Source organism: Apodemus sylvaticus, chromosome X, assembly GCF_947179515.1.
Source record: "Apodemus sylvaticus chromosome X, mApoSyl1.1, whole genome shotgun sequence".
NCBI classification, from domain to species: Eukaryota; Metazoa; Chordata; class Mammalia; order Rodentia; family Muridae; genus Apodemus; species Apodemus sylvaticus.
Window position 1 is genome coordinate 19,076,732 of NC_067495.1, and position 14,822 is coordinate 19,091,553.

General features: G+C 40.8%; 1 protein-coding gene across 1 annotated transcript in view; it reads left to right on the top strand.

Moving 5' to 3' along the window:
* Huwe1 (HECT, UBA and WWE domain containing E3 ubiquitin protein ligase 1) overlaps nt 1-9,874 on the top strand; it is a 130,066-nt gene extending 120,192 nt beyond the window's left edge. Inside the window, 11 exon segments of the mRNA XM_052171018.1 lie at nt 235-334; nt 2,921-3,079; nt 3,426-3,671; nt 4,031-4,148; nt 4,594-4,734; nt 5,335-5,622; nt 5,734-5,839; nt 7,049-7,166; nt 7,433-7,614; nt 7,845-8,035; nt 9,264-9,874. Coding sequence (XP_052026978.1) covers nt 235-334; nt 2,921-3,079; nt 3,426-3,671; nt 4,031-4,148; nt 4,594-4,734; nt 5,335-5,622; nt 5,734-5,839; nt 7,049-7,166; nt 7,433-7,614; nt 7,845-8,035; nt 9,264-9,366 — 1,752 coding nt within the window. The 3' untranslated portion in view covers nt 9,367-9,874.
* Nucleotides 9,875-14,822: the final 4,948 nt, after the last annotated feature.

Below are 14,822 nucleotides of genomic sequence, written 5' to 3' on the forward strand. Positions count from 1 at the left end.
ATTGCTTGGGAGCAGCTTATAGAGAATGCAGTCATCCAGGAGCTCTTGGGGGAAACTCATAGTGAAAAAGAAGCATGCATATCATACTTTTGATCAAGAGAGCTATATACTTGATAACCAGATAAGAGAAAGTATCTTCTAAGCTCAATGTGTGAGACTTTCAGGGGCCAACCACTAGTTCCAGAGAAAAGCAAGAGTTGCACCTTTTATGTGACCTTTTCTCCTTTTATCCAGTCGGAGTCTTCTAACCAATCAGAGACATCTGTCCGGAGAGAGGAGTCACCCATGGATGTGGACCAGCCATCTCCCAGTGCTCAAGATACTCAGTCCATTGGTCAGTACTACTTGTGAAAAAAAAAGTTCTATAAATGTTCACAAGAGTATAAATGTAAAGTCAGCCTGGACAACATAGGGAGAACCCATCTTTAAAGTAGCAGATTAGGGCCTAGTAAGATGAGACAGTGGGTAAAGGGTATTTGTTTGTACTTGCCACTAAGCCTTGACAACCTGAATTTGAGCCCCAGAACCCACATGGTCAAAGGAGAGTCCTAATGACCACAAGTTTTACTCCAATATGTGCCCTATGTGTTTGTGCTAAATAAATATATAAAGCTGAGGCAAGATTGAGCTGCTCACATACCAAGTCTGCAGCTACATAGTGAAACTTTATCTCAAAAGGAAATGAATGAGCTGGTTTAAGCAGGTAATGCTACAGAGCCATTACCAAGTTTGACCCCTGGTACATACATGGTAGGAGGGAAAAAAAGTGAACTGTTTTAAATTGGTCCTCCAGTTTCAACACAGGCAGTGGCATATATACATAACAAAAATTTTAAATAAGTTGGAACGTGTTATTGTAAAATGAAAAAAAGGAGCCAGACATAGTAGCACATGTCCTTAATTCTAGTATTCCAGAGGCAGAAGTATATGCATATCTGAGTTCAAGACCAGCCTGGTCTACATACAAAGTTTCTGGGCAGCCAGATGTATATATTGAGACCCTGTCTCAACCAAAAATAAGAAAAAGAAAAAGAAGAAAGAAAAAAAAGTATAGTGTATTGTATACGAATATGACATATTCATCAAGTCTTAGCCTTCCCCCATTTGCTAGGTCTGAGTTCAAGGCATGATTCATTTAAAGCAGTACTGTTTGGGATGAGAAAGAAGGTTTATGGGACATATGGGGAGGGGGGATCCGGGAAAGGGGAAATCATTTGGAATGTAAACAAAGAATTAAAAAAAAAGCCCAGTGTAGGTAAAGTGCTTGCCATTGGGGGTGTGGGTGAATTCAATCCTTGGTCAAAAACACCTGACATGGTAACACACGCTTATTTATAATCCTAGTGCTAAAGAAAGCCAAGATGGGTAGATCCCTGGGCTTACGTTTGAGCTTGTTGACCAACTAACTGGCCTACCCTAATCAGTGAGCTCCATGGTGGTGAGAGATGGCTAAGACTCAGTACTCAGTCTATGGGTTGAGACCTCTTTGAGGGTCAAATGGTCCCTTTCATAGGGGATTCCTAAGACCATCCAAAAACACAGATGTTTGTTTGTTTGCTTGCTTGCTTGCTTGCTTAGTTTTTTGAGACAGGGTTTCTCTGTATATAACCTTGGCTATCCTGGAACTCACTCTGTAGACCAGGCTTGCCTCGAACTCAGAACTCTGCCTGTCTCTGCCTCCCAAGTGCTGGGATTAAAGGCGTGTGCCACCACCACCCCACTAAACACAGATATTTATATTATGATTAATAACTGTAGCAAAATTACAATTATAAAATAGCCATAAAAATAATTTTATGGTTGGGGACACCACAACATGAGGAACTGTATTAGAGGGTTACAGCATTGGGAAGATTGAAAACCACTGATCTAAGATTGAGCTTTGTGCATATACACACAACTTTAACGCTATTTTTTTAGTTAAAACAGCGATATGTTCAGTTGTTAACAATTAAATAATTTGATATGTGTATAATACTTAACCAAGTACCTGGCACATGTAAATATGGCATTTTTTCAATAAGTTGCACGCAGAATATTTTGATGCCCTTTAAACATATTACTTTAAAATGGTGTCATAAGACACCCAGTTTTGAAATGCTTTATTGAATCATCTGGACTTTAAGAGGTAAATATTACTCGCATGTTCTCTATCCATCTTCTTTTACCCAAGGTCACACGATCTCCAGGTGCCACAGCCAGGACTCAAACCTAGGGCTGACAGCCTTGAAAAATAGGATTTGGTTAGAGGATGAAAGCAAAGGTCAGGAAGAAGCCTAAGCAAAACAGGGGTTCTGGTGTAGGGAGGAGGAAGGTGGGGAAAGGGCTAGCGAGGAAAGAGTTGCTTCTCTCTTACCTAGAAGATTCAACTGGTCTCGCTACTTGGCTATTAAGCAGTTGTGAAAAAACTTCCAGAGAGGAACAAGGAAAAAAATACCAACCATGGAGGGGGGAGGTGTTAATCTTATACTAAGGCTTCTTAAGGGCTTTAAGAGGCATGAGACTTTAAAAATTGAGTCAGAATATCTATTTTGTATCCAAGCCTTATCTCTAGAGAAAGAAAGTATGAAGAAGGCAAACTGATTGCAAAGGCAGAATTTATCAGAATTTAATAAACATGATGTTCTAAAATATAATTGTACTGGAAGACAACTTTCCAAAGTTCCATCATAGCACATTACCCTTAACTTAAAGAAGAGGTTCCTTCTTAGCTAAGGAGGCAGTGACAGGACTACACAATATAGCCTTTGGAAACTTGAAAAGAGACTAGTATATTTGAGGAGTCAAATTTGTTATTTAATTTACCTTCTAGATTGGCCAGTTAGCCCAGTCTGTCTAGTGTCTTGTGCTTTTGGTCTGGGAAAAACTCTCAAGTAAGAAAGATACTCTGAAAGTCTCTGACTGTCCTTTGTGTATCTAGTAGTCTCAGATGGAACACCACAGGGGGAGAAGGAGAAGGAGGAAAGACCGCCTGAGTTACCCCTGCTCAGTGAACAACTGAGCCTAGATGAGCTGTGGGACATGCTAGGGGAATGTTTAAAAGAACTGGAGGAATCTCATGACCAGCATGCAGTATTAGGTAAGTTGCTTTCTCTGAGGTTACAGATTCCCAACCCCTTGGTCTGCTCTTTCTGTCAAGTAGTGGTGGTGGTGGTGGTGATAATCTTGCTTTTTCAGTGTAAGTTTGTTGAACTCCCTCTGTGGGTCTGTAACAAGAATTCAAAAGAATTGCCTTTTCTTGGTAACTCTGATACTTGAGATTTGTCTTTATAATTGATTGCCTGTTTTGCTTTTCTGACTTCCTCTCTGGCTTTGTATTACCCTGCAAGTTTGCATTATTCTATGTTTTATATTTGTGATGAGTTTTGGGATGGTGGGCGTGTTTTTTTGTTAAGTGTCCCTTTGCTATCATTGCTATCCTCTAGTGCTACAGCCTGCTGTCGAGGCCTTCTTTTTGGTCCATGCCACAGAGCGGGAGAGCAAGCCTCCTGTCCGAGATACCCGTGAGAGCCAGCTGGCACACATCAAGGATGAGCCTCCTCCACTCTCCCCCGCCCCCTTAACCCCAGCCACTCCATCCTCCCTTGACCCATTCTTCTCCAGGGAGCCCTCATCTATGCACATCTCCTCAAGCCTGCCCCCTGACACACAGAAGTTCCTTCGCTTTGCAGGTACATGGAACTCTTAGACCCATAGCTTTTTTATCCCTATTAAGAAAAATGAGAGAGTTGTCAAACATGCTTGCATAGAGACAAACACACACACACAGAGAGCCAAAAAAAATAGACCTAGTTAATTACAGGAGAGTTCTACTATAGTTCTTATATTCTTGCATTCCAAAGGATTTGGGTTTTATTGTAAAGCCAGGTGTTATAAATGTCCATTCATTCCTTAGGAGTGGCCCCTGGCTTTAGCTAATTCCTGATTGAGGCCCCTAAAACAAATAAAAGCAAGTTGGTTGCTAGTAGACTGATTTATACTTTCTTTAGACCTATAATATGCTGATTCCTGCTGTCATCTTTTCTCTCAGAGACTCACCGCACTGTGTTAAACCAGATTCTACGGCAGTCCACTACCCATCTTGCTGATGGGCCTTTTGCTGTCTTAGTAGATTACATTCGTGTCCTCGACTTTGATGTCAAGCGCAAGTATGTACCCTGCTCCTGGGTTTTGTTGGGGTGAAGAACTATATAAATGATACCTGTGTCACCTTCCAGGAAATAAAAAAAAAGCTATAGTTGTTCCTTGGGTTATAAGGGTTTCTTGGTGGTACATTTCTAAAGTCCCATCTCATTCTTTAGAGTCATAGTGGTGGTATAGTCAAAATGAGACTCAAGACTCCTTGTCATCTCTACTCCTTCCCATACACATAAATGCTTCTTTGATTGTTGGAGAATCTAATATAATAGCCTCTATGATCCCTTATTCAGTAAAAATAGGAGGATTTTGAATTCATATTAAATGATCTAGCCCAGCTGCGATAGACTTTCCGGGTGTGTAGAGTTAAAAGATGAAAGGGAGCATGAGTTTTCCTTCTGAACAGATATGTTTGCCACCCCCAATCCTACTTCCCTTCCTATTTTACATCCTAAGATATTTCCGCCAAGAGCTGGAACGTTTGGACGAAGGGCTCCGGAAAGAAGACATGGCAGTGCATGTCCGCCGTGACCATGTATTTGAAGACTCCTATCGTGAGCTGCATCGCAAATCTCCTGAAGAAATGAAGAATCGATTGTAAGAACTCAGGAGAGAAAACAGCCAAGATTATTCAAGGGCCTATATGCTATATGGTAGCAGTGGCCTAATCTGGCCTCAAGTTTAGGCGAATTAGTTACAAAACTTCAGTAGCATTATGGCTTAGATAATGTTAATTGGGCTTCCTGAATTTGGACTTGTACTGCTGGTTGACCTTTTGGCTGACTTAATCACCAAGTTTTAGGCAGACAAGGATGTCTTTAATGCCTTTGCAATACGAGCTTAATATATTATTAGGCTAGGAATAGAAATCTGCCTGCAAAGCAGATTGGTAACTCTGGGTTTGGGAGGTGCCATGTGCTTGAGTGCTCCTGCCAAGTCAGTAATTGTTCACTGGTAGATTATGAAGCCACCTGGAAGAAATTGATAAGCTTGCAGCAATAAATATCACAGTAGCTAATGAGACAGATTAAAATCATGGTCTATTTTTCCAGTGCTCTCCTGGTACTCTGTTCACCTCTTCATCTAACACTCTCCAAAGTCAGAGTCACAAAATCTAAATTGCTTACATGATGCTACATGAATGATCAGATCTGTCCTAGCTTTCTGCACAGCTCTTATTTCTGCTCTCTTATACAGGTATATAGTGTTTGAAGGAGAAGAAGGGCAGGATGCTGGAGGACTCCTGCGAGAGTGGTACATGATCATCTCTAGAGAGATGTTCAACCCTATGTATGCCTTGTTCCGTACCTCACCTGGTGACCGGGTCACCTACACGATCAATCCATCTTCCCACTGTAACCCCAACCACCTCAGCTACTTCAAGTTTGTTGGACGAATTGTAGCCAAAGCTGTATATGACAACCGCCTCCTGGAGTGCTACTTTACTAGGTCTTTCTACAAACACATCTTGGGCAAATCTGTCAGGTGAGATTATGGTAGTCTTTAGATTGCCTTTAGCCCTGTGACTCTCGTATCCTTCTCTTTTCTTTCTGTTCCTCAACCAAGCCATGACCCTATCTAACTGCATTTTTCTAGGTATACAGATATGGAGAGTGAAGATTATCACTTCTACCAGGGCCTAGTTTATCTGCTTGAAAATGATGTCTCTACATTAGGCTATGACCTCACCTTCAGCACTGAGGTAAGTTGGGAGATATATTTGGGGAATTACCTTGGAACCCGACTGTATCAGCAGTTCTGAGAAAGCACTTTGACTTCATCAAACAGGAAATAGAATTGGTAAAATAATCTAAGGTGCCTCCTAGTATCTTCTCAGTGGGTAAAAGTACATGTTTTGCAAGCCTTGTGGCCTGAGTTCAGATCTGACACCCACATAAAAGCCAGGTATGGCCATGATTGAGTGCTTGGAACTATGGAGTGCATGGTGCTTGGGGAATGCAACACAAAAGTGGACCACTGGAGATAGGCTAAGGAATAATAGTGCAGAACACACAGACAACATTATCCTCTGGCTTTTTTACGTGTGCATATTATCACATAAACTTACATTCATACACACATGAAATAGTTTGATTTATGTATATGCCCATGTGTTCAGGTATATACAGACCAGAAGCGGGCATTGGGTCCCATGGAGTTACAGGGCTCTGAGCCACCAAACATGAGTGCTGAGAACCAGACTTGAGCCATCTGGAAAAGTGAGCAGCTTGCACTTTTAATACTGAGCTATCTCTCTAGCCCTAATTTTTTATTTTCAATAAAAGTTTCAGAGCCAGTAAGATAGTTTAGCAGGTAAGGCCACCAAGCCTGATAGTGTGAGTTTAATCCCAGGACTCAGCTTGGTGGAAGGAGAGAACTGACTTCTGCAAATTTCCTCTGAACACACACATACCCCCTCCCTCCCTCCCCCCCCCCCCCCCCCCCCGCCCTCTCTCTCTACCTCCTTCCCTCCCTACCTCTAAATGTAAGGAAAAAATGTTTCAGGCTAGACATAGTAGCATGTGTCTGTAACTCAAGGGCTGGAGGTGCAAAGACAGATGGAACTCAAAGTCAAATCAGTGAGCAACACTCATTGAGTGTTTAATTCAGAAACACAGAGAAAGTAAGGTAGAGCATGATAAGGGAAGGCACTCATCTTTGACCTCTGCACGCACACACACTGACTGTTCCAGTGCTTAATTCAGTCTCAAGGACAGTTCATTATAGAAGAAAAGATTAGAATTACCCTTTCCTCACTTGTTTTAGGGCCAAAGACTAATTTCCTTCATTCCATCCTTCAGCTTTTTCTCTCTGGGACATGGCAAGGAGTTAGGATGTGTTTTTGCACCTATGTGTTGCTTGTAGCCCAGACCAATCCTGTTATGTATGATTGGTATCTTGGATGTTCTAGGTTCAAGAATTTGGAGTATGTGAAGTTCGTGACCTCAAACCCAATGGAGCCAACATCTTGGTAACAGAAGAGAACAAGAAGGAATATGTACACCTGGTTTGCCAGATGAGAATGACAGGTAGGAGAAGTGTCCTTTAGACCTCTGTTCACAGAAAAAGGTCAGCCTTTTATTTATTTCACATTTTTTTATTCTTATTTCCTATGACAAAGTCAGAACACTTGACCAAAGTACTTAACTTCACCTACTATCATATAGGGGCCTAGAAACAGTGATAGGTAAGGCAAGCAGATGTGTCAGTATCCGATGTCAAACTGAGGCTATATTAACGCTATTCAGTTGTATGAGTTCTGATTTCATGTCACTTTTTTAATTATTATTACCAGGAGCCATCCGCAAACAGCTGGCAGCCTTCTTGGAAGGCTTCTATGAAATCATTCCAAAGCGCCTCATATCCATCTTTACTGAGCAGGAATTAGAGCTGCTCATATCAGGGCTGCCTACCATCGATATTGATGATCTAAAATCTAACACCGAGTACCACAAGTACCAATCCAACTCTATTCAGGTGAGCTGTTAGCAGAGATGTTGTCCCCATACTTATCAGTGCCGGTTTATGGATAACCGTATACCTTTGCCTCTTTTTTTTTTTTTTTTCCTTCTGGAGCTGATGTTCTCACCCATCCTGTGAAGAAACAAAAGGGACTTGACTAATATTTCAAGACCATTGCCATTTCCCTACATTTCTTTACAAACTCTCTTTATAACATTGGCCTTTTTCTGTGTCTCTTCTTACAGATCCAGTGGTTCTGGAGAGCATTGCGTTCCTTTGACCAAGCAGACCGTGCCAAGTTCCTCCAGTTTGTCACAGGTACTTCCAAGGTACCCCTGCAAGGATTTGCTGCCCTTGAAGGTATGAATGGCATTCAGAAGTTTCAGATTCATCGAGATGACAGATCCACAGATCGCTTGCCTTCAGCTCACACATGGTAAAAGAAACAACTTTTAACTTTTTTTCCTTTTCAGTGATTGTATTGAGGGTTGTAGACTTAACTTCTAGACACCTACCCAAAGTTGGGAGCATAAGTATGGCATAGTCTACAACTTTATAAACCCCAAGTTTGCTGGGTCTATGGAGGAAGTTGAGGTGAGCAGATAGGCTAATAGACTAAACACAAGAGTGATTGAAAAGACATTGGCATGTGTATTCCAAATCATGGTGTATTCCAAAGCTTTGCCTGGCTGGGCAAGGGCCGGATATAATACATGGTTCAGTGGTTAAGAACTCCTACTCACAGGACCAGAATTTAGTTCTCAGCACCTGTGGAGGTCAGTTTGCAAACACCAACTCCCAACTGCAAGGTATATAATCCCCTCCTCTTCTGGATTTTATAGGCACCTCCACTAACATGCATATACCCATACATATCTATCACTAGTGAACCAAGATATCTCTCTTTAAAGGCAATTGTTTCTTAGGAAATGTCATGATTGGAGATGTATGTAGTTCAATTGGTTAAAAGTACTTTTCCAGCACAATATCATGATGCCATTCCTCACACCACATAAATTATGTGCAGTAGTGCCTACCTGTAGTCCTGGGAGGCAGGACAATTAGAAGTTTTGAGTTTGAGGCCAACCTGGGATACACAAGACCAGGTCTCAAAGGAAAAGCTAAAAACTAGTTGATGAGGGGCTGGATTAGGTAATATACATACTACTTTTGCAGAAGATTCAGTTCCCAGCACCCACATGATGGCTCACAACCATCTATAACTACAGGTCTCAGTGCTTTGATGCCTTCCTGGCATCAGCAAGCACACATTATGATGCACATACATACATACATACATACATACATACATACATACATACATACATACATACATACATCTTAATATACATAAAATAATCTTGTTTTAAAGTGAACCTTAAGGGATAGATGAAATTTACCAACTCACTATATATGTGACTCCCAGCTATCTCTTCTCCAGTGCATTAAACATTATCCTATAGGTAATAATGCTGTGGTGTATAAGTTGTAGTAAGAGCCCATTTATGTTGCTAATATTGAGGCCAGATTAGCAGGTTGGAGAAAAAGTGGAAGAGTCAGCAAGAAGCAGTGGGTAGATGAGCTCTGGCTCAGAAAGGAGCAGAAGGTTGGTAATACTGGGGTGCATTTTTCTTTTCTCATGAATTAATCTTTCTTCATTTTAGTTTTAATCAACTGGACCTGCCTGCCTATGAGAGCTTTGAGAAGCTCCGCCACATGCTACTGTTGGCCATCCAGGAATGCTCTGAAGGCTTTGGGCTGGCCTAATAAATAAGGCCCTGCCTACTTCTGTGGGGTTTTTCTACCATTGTTGGACCTGGGGAGGGGGGGTTTAAAAGATCCAGAAAGAAGATGTCAAAATCCAATAAATGAAATTCACCAACTCACCATGTGTGTGTCCCAGCTGCCCATCTTCCCTAGTGCATACCTGTTCGCTTCTCATTCTCTTTCCTGTCCCCTTTCCTTGCCTTTCCCTTTTCCATGCCGTCCATGATCCCCACCCCATGTGTTAAGAAGGCAGTAGCCTTTGCAGGGACCCGTTTGTCCCAAATGAACAGTGTGCTCCTCAGATTCTGTGTTCAGAAGGATTTGCTGCATTGAGACTTGAAACCTTTGGATAGGGGAAAAATTATATATATATATATTTTTTTGTTCTGTTTGCATTTCTTAATTTGTGCTTGGAATGTGTTGATGTGCACAGCTAATGATTCAATGCGAGACAAGATTGGCATCTGTGTTGTGGAGGTTTCAAATAAAGAGCACTCTTCATAACTCACTTTTCACAACGAGTTTTTTTCAAACTGAAAAAAATTTGGAAAAAATAAAACCCTCTTATACGCATACTAGATAAATGAACTTTCTAGAAAACCATTTCTGCCCTTCCTGCTCACCCACCCACCTCCACTTCTTCAGTTTCCCCAGAGAAAAAACTGACACACTTGGGGGGGGGGGGGAGTGCAATTTTTGTTATTTAAGATGGGATCTTCTCTTGAGGCCTTGAGTATTTGGAACACACTGCAGCAGGTTCTATCAAAATTTGTAGAGTTTACTCAACCCATGCAATGTTTCATTTGGTGTGAGCATTTATGATAATCCAGGTTTACTTTCCTTACAATGAGTTTTAGTTCCTTTCTAATAGATTTTGATAAGTAATATATTTGACTAGCTCTCCACAAGACTACCTTTTTTTTGTCTGTCTTGTCATTTGTTTGCAAGTAATCACAGATTATTTAGTTAGTAGTCTCTTGTGTTTTTTACTCTATCCAGCACTTTATCAGACTTTGATGGTTCCAGCCTTGAACAACAAAAATTTAATAAAAGTTTAGTTAGAAAAGCAATCCCAAGTAGTACTTTATTTGTGTGGTTTTCCTTATTTATTGGGGCACTATAGTTTTAAAAAATGGGGTGGGGGGCTGGAGAGATGGCTCAGTGGTTAAGAGCGCTGACTGCTCTTCCGAAGGTCCTGAGTTCAAGTCCCAGCAACCATGTGGTGGCTCGCAACCATGTGGTGGCTCACAACCATCCGTAATGAGATCTGACACCCTCTTCTGGTGTGTCTGAAGACAGCTACAGTGTACTTACATATAATCTTTTTTTAAAAAATGTTTCCTATCGACATCTCATTAGGTCTAGGAAAGCAAGAGATGTCCTCACCTTGATCCTGTGGGCCTGATAAGTTGGCTGTCAGCCATTTTCTTTCTGTTCAATATTAGCTGTCTTGTATCTAACCTTGCTCTGACAACTGAGAATACAGGTGTGTTGTCCCTATCTCAGAACATCTTGTCTGGGAGGAAGCAGTCACCTCTCTGACATATACAGTATGTCAGAGTAGACCAGGCAGCCCTGATGGCCTTGAGTAGCATTCTAAAGTTCGGTAGGAATTGCATTTGAGGAGGAAAAGTACCATCTAGGTTGAGCCAAGTGTAGAGTAGATCACATTGCCATGAGCAAAAATATAGAAACGTTATTTTTTTTTAAAAAAAAAAAAGTTAATAAGAGTCCCGCTGAACTTTAGAATGGAAGAATTGTTGGGTCAACAAGAGCAAGTTCTAGCTTTGTATGGCTGCTAACATCTATTACCAAAGGACTAAGATAACTGGGACCGGAGGATTGCTATAAACTAAAGGACATCCTGAGCAACAGAGTTGAGACCCTGTCTCACAACTTGATCAGTGAGCTAATATAGCCCAGTAGTATGCTTGCCTAGTGTATGGAAGGCCTTAGATTTGGTGACCAGCACATCACAAAAGAATTTAAAGGTATATGGTTTGAGGTTGAGGGAACTGTAGAAATAGAGAATACAGGCATAATCCTATTGAAAGAAAATAAAATATACTTACTAGACAAGAAGCCTAGTTGTATTACTCAAAAACTGATATCTAGAACATGTAAAAACTGGAATGTATTTGTAAAATAGGATAATATATAGTGCTAAAAATCAGTTGTAATATATAGCATGAGTGATAAGCAAAGAAGGTGCAGTATGAGTTGAAGTGTTAAAGACATGGTGTAACTTATTTTGGCTTGGGGGAGGCGGAAAGATTATTTGAGCTTAATAATTTGAGAGCAGCCTGAGCTCATAATGTTGCAAGATAGGCCAACCATGATTTCATATGCTTGTAATTAGTTCCAGCTCTTGAGAGAAAGGGCAATGTAATAATACCCTGTCTCAAAACATTACAAAAATCTGGAAAGCCACATAGGTGACAGAATTACTGTTTAATGTCCAAGATGAGTGATGCAAAATGAATAGAAATGTGGCTAGGAGGAGGTACATTTACACAATAGGTTTCAATATCACTGGTGATATTTCTTAAACTAGGTTTAGCTGGTTATATAAATGTCCCTTTTCATATTATATACTGTGGTACATAGATGTACAGTGCTTTACAGTAGGTTTTTTTCAACACTGGGATCTATGCTGCCCAAGCTGGCAATGCCTCAGCCGTGTGTGTGTGTGTACTTTGCCCAGCAGTGTATGGGTGCTGTGCCTGAATGTGTATCAGTGTACCATGTGTGCAGTGTTGGAATTCCCTGGAATTAAATTAACATGATTCTTAGTTTCCATGTGGGTTCTCAGAATCAAACCTGGGTCTACTAAAGAGCAGTGGTCTTTACCACTGAAGACATCTCTAGCAGCAGTAAGTTGATAACAACTTACTAAATTTCACAATGCAGGAACTAAAATGTAGCTCAATGATAATAGAGCACTTTGATAACAGATGAGAGCCTAGATTCAATCCCCAGTTGGGTGAAAAGAATGAATTGAAGAAGGTGAGTCATGGGCATAATAGAGGAGATAGTAGGACTTTTTTTTTTAATAAGGCTAAAAACTACAGAATACATAATGGGGAAAACTGAGGTAGGTGGTTAATACTGGAGACAGCATAAACAGAATCCTAAAGCACTAACAATCTAAGAAAATACATTCCTACCTGGCAACGTGTTAATCTTAACATGTATTTTTTTCTACTTTCCTGAGGCATGGTCTTTTGTAGCCCAGGCTGACCTTGAGCTTACTTATATAGTTGATTTTATTAACTACATTTATTATTGGTGGGGGCTGTGCACACTTGCTAATATACCTGTGGAATTCAAAGGACAACTCACTGGCATTGGTTCTCCTTCCCTCATTTGTGTCCCAGGGATCAAGCTCGGGTCTTTGGACTTGACAACAAGCACCTTTACCTGTTGAGCCATATGTATTAAAGTTGTATTTTTCAGAATTTGGGGTTCCGGGTTGGGCTGGGGGTTGTTTGGTTGACTTTTTAAACAGAATTTCTCTGTATATCCCTAGCTATCCTGAAACTCACTTTGCAGAACAGGCTAGCTTTAAACTCAAAGATCCACCTGCCTCTGCCTCCCAAATGCTGGGAATTAATAAGCATTTGCCAACTACTTACTTATTGGTTTGTTTCTAGGAGAGAACATGATGTAGAGAGGGGGGTTTAGAGTAAATGTGATCAAATTACATTGAAATGTATTGTATGTAGCTTCTGCTGCCTTAACTACCAGCCCCCTCCCAGAGAATATGGATCCATGGATGAAAACCACAGAGACACACAGCTGCTCAATTTCAACTTGCCATATTGGCTCAACTGCTCAATGCCGCCAATCTACCTTGGCCACTGGGCCCTTCTCAGTACTCCCAGCTCAGCACCCTGAATCTGCACTCAGTTTCAGTTGCTCAGCCACCTTCAGTCCTAGCTCAACATCCCCAACTTCCTGCCTGTAGAAACAGCCTATGGCCTCTCCACCTGAGATCTCACATGGCTGGTTAGCTTTTCTCCTTCCAAAGCATGGTAAACTCTCCTCTCCTGCATCTCCCAGCTTGTCTACGAGGACCTGAAAGTCCCGCTTATTCCTTCCACCCAGGAATTGGCCTGTGGCCTCTTTACTAATAGATCAAGACCCAATTGGGGCACAGGACCTTAGCATCAGAACCACCCCTACAGAAATTACTAAAAAACACTGTGTTTAAAAGGATTTTTTTATGTGTATATGTGGAAGAAGCGGGTATGAGCACATGGTTCCAGGTACCCAAGGAGGCCAGAAGATACTGTAGGAGCCCTTATATAGAACTGGAGTTAAAGGTAGTTATGAACTGCCCAATGTTGGGAACTTAACTCGGGTCCTATGGAAGGACAGCAAGCACTCAACCACTGAGACATCTCTCCAGCCCCATTAAATCACTGAAACAAACTCCCCAACAGAAAAGCACACATGGACATGAGAAAGTAATTCACAATGAAGAAATGTAAACAGTAATTGTATTAAAACATGTACCTTTTACTTATTCTGTAATGAGCAATCCATTAAAAGTTTAGTGGAAACTACTTGCTAAGCATATGTGTATGTGTCCTTACACATGAGTGGTGGAGTAAGACATTTCTTCTAGGTCTTTACTATCCTTTATATTATAGTGGGGAAAGTAGATATCCAAATGTAAAAGAATGGAATTACATCCATTCATATCTCTCAATTTGCACAAATAACAACTCAGAATCAAAGACCACAATATAGACATGAAATTCAGACTGCTAAAGAAAACCACCCTTGAAGATATGAGCATAGGCTTTCTGAAAAGGACTTTAATAGTACAGGAAATAACATCAAGAATTGGCAAAGGAAAGCATCATAGTGAAGAGCCTATGGAATGGGAGAAAATCTTTTCAAAGCATACATCTGACGGCATTGATATATAGTCTATATAAAAGCTCCAATCTAGCACCAAACAGTCCCAAGTCATCCAATTAATAATAAGCCAACAGAGTAGACAGTTCTCAAAGGAAAAACAAATGTACATTTGAGACATTTCAAGAGTTGGCTATCAAGAGAAATCCAAACTACAACTGCTTTGAAATTCCAAATCTTACCCAGTCAGAATGAATACTATCTAGAAAACAACAAATCCTGCAAAGACATGGGGCAAGAGGAACCCTTTATTTACTGCTGATAGGAATGTAAACTGATATGACTACTATGGAAATCTCTATGGAGATTTCTCCAAAAAGCAGAATAGAACATTCTCCACTAGTTTGCTATTTGTTACTGTGATAAAATTCTGACCAAAAGCAAACCTGGGGGTGGATGTCTTTATTTCATGTTACAGGTTACAGTCTATCATCAAGGAAAGCAAGCCAATAAACAATGTTCCTTGCCAAGTTACTGCTTTGTTTTCTCCTGATGATGGACAGTAACCTATAAAATGAAATAACCTATTT